The sequence below is a fragment of the Octodon degus genome, unplaced genomic scaffold (genome assembly GCF_000260255.1).
Source record: "Octodon degus isolate 3935 unplaced genomic scaffold, OctDeg1.0 scaffold00037, whole genome shotgun sequence".
NCBI classification, from domain to species: domain Eukaryota; kingdom Metazoa; phylum Chordata; class Mammalia; order Rodentia; family Octodontidae; genus Octodon; species Octodon degus.
Window position 1 is genome coordinate 4,600,834 of NW_004524613.1, and position 7,824 is coordinate 4,608,657.

A 7,824-nucleotide genomic window follows, 5' to 3' on the forward strand; every position below is an offset into this window, starting at 1 on the left:
GTCCAGACTGGTTTGAACTCAAGGCAACCCTGCCTGAGCCTATTTAGTGCTGAGGAGGTTACAGGTGTGCACCAGACCTGGCCCTCAACACGTTGTCTTAAGACATTCAACTGAAAACTAGAAGTTGAATTGTCTTCTCACAGGTAGACTGTGGCTCTTGATCAAAAACCCTCAACTACCTTTACTTTGCCACTTCCTAGCAAGTCAAAGTTGATGATGGGCAAGTAGGTATTAAGAGGCTGCTAGAACTATGTGGGACATAGAGCAACCCATTTTCAATCTACAGTTCACTCAAGAGTTCCTTTTGAACACGAAGTTCAAAAAAATGGGAGTTGAAATTGCCAACCTAAGTGTTTCATAAATCTTTCACTGTAAGGTGAAGTCCCATGCCCTCTAACAAGTCCCATTAAGTACAGAAGTACACAAAACACACATGACATACACACAAAAGCACCGGAAGTGCTAGGTACACAAGAGGCACTGATCCTTGCTTTATTCACGCAGTAATATCCAACATTGGGAACTGTGTGGGTGTTGATACAAAACAAGGAAAATGGGGTCATAAACCATTGTGGCAGTGGTGGCAATTCAGCCAGTGTGGGGTCTTCTCAGGAAGACCTACTGAATTGAGGGAAGCTCTCCACCACTTCACAGCCAAAATCCTTGACAACACTGGCCTATAATATTTTAAAATTAAGGGTCACAGTGATTAAAAACCATGAGGTCAAGACATTCAGGGCTGAGCAACTGCTGCTAGACCACTTATTATGAGCAATCTGGCACCTAGAAAGGGAGAAGCACTGTGTTTGCCTTATCTCAAGCAGATGTAAGCAAGGCAGATCACAGCACAGACCTACAAGACCCCCTTCTACTGAGTCCAATGAAGAATACCCTTCCAGCCAAGTCATCAGGAGCCTAACCTGGAGGTACCTGAGATACCACAAAGCAGTAGCATCTCTTGGTTTCTCAGTCACAAAGTTACTTTAGTACAGAAAATAGAAAAGCATTTATGGTAGGCCCTTTTCAATCCAAAACACAAGACTGGAGAAAAAACAAGCTTCTTCCAGTGTCACCACGTAGACTTTCAGAAGAGTCGTGTACTGTACACCCTGTAGCACTTCCTTACCAACACAGATGCCCAACCAGTGTGCAGGCCAATAGAAGGAAAACGTTAAGTAGGACACCTAGCACCTTGTATTTCTTCCATGTAATAACAGCTGGAGTAGTACTTGGAGAGGTAGTAGCAACAATCCTCACATAAGAAAAGCCCAATCTACATAGTCATTCCACAAATAAAGACAGGCAGTCTCAGATCTTACACTCCAGCCACCCTTTTGTGGGATTCCAGGTCCGTTAGCCATGTATCTCAGGAGAAACTAAGAAGGCAAAATGGCTGCCCAAATGAAGTACTTCCCAGAAATCTACTTCCTCAGGATTAAGAGCACAGACACAAACTTGCTTGGCGCTGAATTCACTAAGTACAATTTTTTTTATAAAAAACAAAACTGAAGGACAAACCAAATTGAAAGAATCACTGTTATAATAACTTTAATTTATCTTGCATTTTACAGAAGTCTATGAACGATTTTAAAAAAGCACCTCCTTACCCCATATCATGTTTCTCTGACAGCTGTTAAAGTAGGCAATAAGTATGTCAACAGTTTGAGCATCGGCAAGGATTTCAGATCAACCAACCACTCGCCAATGAACCTGGCAGCTTTTTTATCTTGTTTTTAATACAATGATAAATCCACTCTGATGGTAACCCTGTCCAGCCAATTCCTCAGAACACGCTTTGCAAAATCAGTGATGATTAACAAATTAGTTAGCTTTGGCACGGAGCTGTGCTCGCTTGCCTGTGACAGCCTGGAAGCCAGTTTTGATACTGGCAACAGAGCATCGAGAATGACAAGTTTCACACTGTAAGAAATAGAGCCGGGTGTCCTTCTGCAGAATTGTATCTGGTGATCGGCATGTGTGACAAGTAACATATTCCTCTGTAAGAAAAACAACACAAAGTATTACCTGGTGGTCATACTAAGGTAGCGATTTCTACCCTTTGAAATACCAATCTCCACTGAACTCTTACATACCCAGGTTCAGAAGACAGTTTACTAGGGCACCCAGAAGAGGGAAGCTTAGCTAAACCTAGCTATTGCAAGAGTAAGAAAATACAAGTAACACTCAGGCACTAAAAGATGAGTTTTTGGGCCGGGAAGATGGCTCAGTAGGATAAGCGCTTGACTGGCAAACACAAGGATCTGAGTTCAATCCCCAGTTACACACACGCGCGTGCACACACACACGATGAGTTTTTAAAAAAGACTCCAAATGCCCCAGGATGAAGGGAAGCTTGTAGGTGCCTGTTCTTAGTTCTGTTGAGACAGGAGAATAACTCAAAAGGAACTTACTAGTCTGCCTAGGTGGCAACAAATACAAAATGCCAATCTTAATTGACCATTATAATAAAAGAGGGTGAGGCCACACCCTCACAGGCAGGTTCCTGACTTGGCCTTCAGCCCTAGAAACAACCGGCAGGCTCAGCTGGGCCTTCCAGGAAATTTAAGTTTCCCTGCATCCCTAATCCTCCCCACTTCACTATTATTTTTCCTAATCTTTTTAAGACCTGCTTTTTCAGGCTCTTAAAGGCTCTCCCCAAAACACTGCAGCCTAATGAAAACACTTCTGAGTGCTGTAATGAAATTATATACTTACTGATATATCTTCTTAAGACATTTTCTATCTGTTTCTGTTGGAATCTTCCTTTGATTACAAGTTGGTTATTGCCATCTATAGAACCACTATGAAAGAAAAACAAATATACTGCCATTATGTTTTTTAAAGAAACAAAATCCAGCACCTTTAATGACTTTAAAGTTTATTCAATGGTATAAGTTCTCGGATCAGTCTGCTATAGTATCTGATTTCTTTTCTCTGGCAGTAGTGGGGACTGAACCCAAAGTTGCTGCACTAAGCTATAGCCCAAGCTCTTTCAGTTCAAAATTTACTTTTAGTTATATTTTTAAACCTCATGATTCTCTACCCATAGTGCCTAACATTAAATCCAGTTTCAACCAATTATATTCCCAGTGACAACAATCAGGCTTACAACTGATTTTAAGTGCAAAATAAACTGATTCTTTAACTGTGTGTGAGAGCCCATTTACCCAACAAAAGAAAACAAACTTACTGAATGCCTAGTGTGCAAATCAAGCGAGGGAGCCATAAATATAAAAACACAAAAAGAAAAAGCTATATGCATCTTTAAAGAGTCTAAGCTAGGTACAGGCAGTAGTATTACCTGAGCCCAGGAGATCAGGGCCAGCATGCACAACATATTGAAAAAGAAAAAAAAGTTTTTGATTGAGTCACAAAAGTACATTTGAATAGCTCAGCAGATTGAAATGCCTGCAAGCAGGTGCAGGGGCTGGAGGTTCAATCTCTGGGTCAGCTGGCCCGGCCCCATCCCGCCCCTGGGACATGCTGAGATGCGATTGAGACTAGGCATGGTAGCACGGGCCTGTAAGCCCAGTTCTTGGGAGGCTGTAAACAAGCGATTACTATGAGTCTGATCCAGTAGTGAGACCCTGGACACCCTGTAGACCCTTCTCTAAAATTAAAAAACAAAAAAAAAACATTTGAAGCCATGTGTGATGGCACATGCCTGTTAATCCCAGAACTCTGGAGGCTGAGGCTGGATTACCACAAGGTCAAGACCAGCCTAGGCTAAAAAGGGAGCTCAGGGCCAGCCTGAACTGCATGGCAAGACCCTGTCTCAAAAAGGAAAACAAAACAAAAACAAAAAAACGGGGCCGGGGAGATGGCTCAGTAGAATAAGTGCTTGCCTGGTAAACACAAAGGTCTGAGTTCAATCCCCGGTTCCACCAAAAAAAAAAAAAAAACCTGAAAAAGTACATCTGAAAATGTATTAAAACTGATTATGGAAATGGTTATACATATTAATTTTAACATGTGAACATATTAAACACTGAATTATAGGCTTTTAATGTAAATTCTATAAAAATAACCTAACAAAAAATTTATAGCTAAAATCCCAGGCTACAAATTAAATGATAGCTAATAACCTTGATTAGATGTTTTTTGGGTTTTTTTTTGTTGTTGTTGTATCAGGGATTGAACTCAGGACCCTGTGCTTGCCAGGCGTTTATTCTACTGAGCTGTCTCCCTGGGCCCCATTGATTAAATCTTGATAAGTATTCTTTTTTTTCTTTTTTGAGATGTTCTTGCTATGTAGGTTCAGGCTGGTCTTTAAGTTACTATTTATAAATTCAGGTTGGTCTTGCAGCAATTCTGTCTCAACCTCCTGAGTGCTGGGATCATGGGCATGTGCCACCATGCTCAGCTGACAAGCACTCTTGAGAAAGCAAGGCTCTGTGCTAAACATTATCATATGCTACAAATTATAAATCATAAAGTAAAATAATGAAAGGCAGTGAAATTTGTTGTTTTATTGTAAAACTGGTATCTATAACCTCTCCTGCGGTTCTCTTTTAACTATAAGGATTTAATATTGGGACTGGGGACATAGCTCAGTAGCATAAGTGCCTGCCTGGCAAGTGCAAGGTCCTGCGTTCAATCCCCAGTACCACCCCCTGGAAAAAATGCTGTAAAGATTTACTATCATCCTCTGTCTCCAGGCTGTGATTCTGATACAAGAAATTTTGTATTTACTATGAAAAGAATTACAATTTTCTCAAAATCCTAAAATATTTAATGTATTGATTAAAAGTATTATAAAGTTACTAGTCAAACTCATTTTAATTCATCTCACACTTCTGTAAATATTGTAATTCTGGAATGGAGACAAAACACTGTTAAATGACTTCAACAAATCTTACCCCGGCATGGTAGCACACAACTATAATCCCAGCACTCGGGAGGCTGAGGCCAGAGGATCACTGCGAGTTCAAGGCCAGCCTATGTTATAAAGTGAGTTCAAAGATAGCCTGAACTACAAAGTAAGACTCTGTCCCAAAAACAGACAAAAAAACCCCAAAAAACCCCCCACAATTCTACAATAGAGTTTACTTATCCATCATGGTCAAGTATATTCAATACCACAAAAATAAAGCAAATTTTTTACCTGTTCAGTTTTAAAAAATGAGTATGGAAAAGCACAGAATACTTTCTTTACCTTTGTACTGCTGGTAAGGCAGAGATACTGAGCCTTTTAAGAGCTCAAGTTCCAGACAAGTACACATAATTTTGAATAGTAACTATGCCACTTACAACTTCACTAAACCTGTTTCCAAATCTAAGATGCCATGTTCTACTTCATAGCCTATTGTAAAGATTTTTATAATACCCAAAATAGCACTTGAGACAATGACTAGGATACAATAGGCGCTTAATATGTGATGTCATTATTATGACCTAGGCCTACATTAATTATTTTTAAAGGGACACTTAGCTTCCTGCCTATAGTAGTCAAAACTCAGCCTGGGCTCCATGAGAACCTGGCCCTCCTAAATGTAGGTGGATTGTTCAGTACCTTCAAAAAGTGAGCCTGAAGATAGGGAAGTGGCTAGTTAATCCTGGATCTTTGTTTCAATGGTTTCTCTTATTCTACTCATTAACTTAAAAAGGCTACTTCTTAAATAGTCTTTTATGATTTTTTTTTTTTTTTTGGTGGAACCAGGGATTGAACTTAGGCCCTTATTGAGCTATCTCCCTGGCCCTACCTCTTATCAATTTAGAGAAAAAATCTGACTTAAGAAAATAGGCTCCTCAGAAATTTAGTATTTGGGACTGGGGACATAGCTCAGAAGCACATCACATGCCTGGCAAGCACAAGGTCCTGAGTTTGATTCCCAGTACAAAAAGAAAGAAAAGGAAAGAAAAGAAATCTAGTATTTGCTCTATAAAGAAACCAACATGGCAGTACTGGTTTTACGCATTTTCAGGTCAGTGTTTATTCTGAGCATGTTACACATATCCTTGTCAAATTAAGAGGCTTTTAGAAAATGTCCACTATTACTTACTGTACATAAATGCTAACAGTTTCTCACCTTGTACCCAATTCTGCCAATAAAAATGCAAGGAGATGTTTGGGCTGACGATGTAATCTAAAAAGAAAAGTTAATGTGGGTAAGTTTTATCTTTCATGAAAATCTAATCAAATTTCTGAAAAACTATCCTGTTCACCATTTCAGTCTGTGAATACTTAACTAGTCAGTGAATTCCAGTGCACAGTTCATTTAAGCGCTGGGTTAATACTTCAATGCGTACGAACAGTATTACTTTCTATACATAAACACGTGATTAAGTACCTAAAAACATGGATGGAAAAGGTAAAAAACTTCAGAGGACAGTACCTTCCTTTGACAAGAGGGGAAAAAAGAGCTCAAAGAGACACAGAGGGTAGCCTTAACTGTAAAACTTTTTAAAGACAAGATCTGAAGTAAACGTGTCAAAAAATAAATACAAGGGCTAGCCAGATAGCTTATCAGATTAAAGCACCTGCTTAGGCAGATGCAGGGACCAGGGACAGATCCCCTGGTGTGCCTGCAGGCCCCACCCTCAGGGTGCATTGAGACGGCAATTGAGACTGGGCGTGCAATCCCAGCACTTGGGAGGCTGAAAACAGGAGAATCACTACAAGTCCTATCTCCGCAGTGAGACCCTGTATTAAAATATATTTAAAAAAGAAAAGAAAGTATTTACATACCAAACCTAAGTGATGAGTATTTAGATGTTTATTATGCTAATCTATTCCTATTAGAAATCTATCTTTTTAAAATGGAAAAATATGTCATTGGTTGTACAGTAGCTTCTCTTATTGGTAGATTTTGTATTTTTCATTTTCCTTAGTCTTTCTAATGAGTATATATTACTACTGTCATCAGAAAAAAAAAATTAAAGGTATTTTAAGTAATGCCTATGTAAGTAATGAAAGCAAGTAAAATTCACTCTTGTGGGTCAGTATGAGCTCATTTTCTCATCTCTTGATACTGTGACAAAATGATCCCCACAACTGACAGAACTAAACCCAAACCTAAACCCTACACTTGTGGTTCTCTTCTATCTGCGATAATGTCCAGCAATGACATCCTTAAAATTTCACTGAAAATCTGTTAGTTGGAAGGGAAAGTGGTCTCCATTGACCAACTTACAGTTTACAGATATCTGTAAAGTTGACAAAAGAAGTTTTCTTGGTTCCTACTCGGACAACCTGTGGAGGTTTCATGACAAATTTTCTTTTCTCTCCTGCAACCATATCTGGATTCTTTTCCCTCATGATGTTGAATACTCGATTCAGTAGCTATAAGGATAAAGGGTATTCAAGCACATTCTTAGTGATAGCAGGACAACATTCCCATTTGAATCACTTTGCTGGAATGCATTGTATTTCACTTTTACTAAATAGAGACATACATTACTACATGTTCTGAAGCTGCATGAAGGCAAGAACTCATCACCAACCTGGATCTAGCCTATTACGATTGTCAGTGATACTTTGTTCAAAGTGAAATTAATAACTGAGCCTCCACCAATGCTATTTTTATGGAAAGTATACAATATATGGAAAAGATTTAGGAAAGCTAAAACAAGCAAATTCCAAACCATCATGGCCCCTCTGCGTTTGTTTTACCATAGAGATTAATGAATCTGTATCTCAATGGGCCTTAAAATTTGGAGAACATTTTATCTTGCTTTCCTGAGCCCTGGTGAACAGTCTGGTACCTTTTCACAACAGAATTTATCTTACCTCTTCATATGTGTAGTCTCTCTCTGAGCCCGCCCAAGCAGGGCCTGTCTGGTTACTGAATGAAATGCCATCATCTTTTTTGCTGTCTTCATCTT

The 7,824-nt window shown here is 39.3% G+C and overlaps 1 protein-coding gene across 1 annotated transcript in view; it reads right to left on the reverse strand.

Annotated features, from left to right (window-relative positions):
• Window positions 1-460: 460 nt before the first annotated feature.
• Eif2s2 (eukaryotic translation initiation factor 2 subunit beta) overlaps window positions 461-7,824 on the reverse strand; it is a 19,514-nt gene continuing 12,150 nt past the window's right edge. The window contains exons 5-9 of the mRNA XM_004630826.2: window positions 7,730-7,824; window positions 7,134-7,282; window positions 6,030-6,086; window positions 2,716-2,801; window positions 461-1,997 (exon numbers count right to left, since the gene is read on the reverse strand). The exon at window positions 7,730-7,824 is cut by the window's right edge and continues 31 nt beyond it. Of these exons, the coding sequence (XP_004630883.1) occupies window positions 1,822-1,997; window positions 2,716-2,801; window positions 6,030-6,086; window positions 7,134-7,282; window positions 7,730-7,824 (563 nt within the window). The 3' untranslated portion in view covers window positions 461-1,821. The remainder of the gene's footprint in view (window positions 1,998-2,715; window positions 2,802-6,029; window positions 6,087-7,133; window positions 7,283-7,729) is intronic.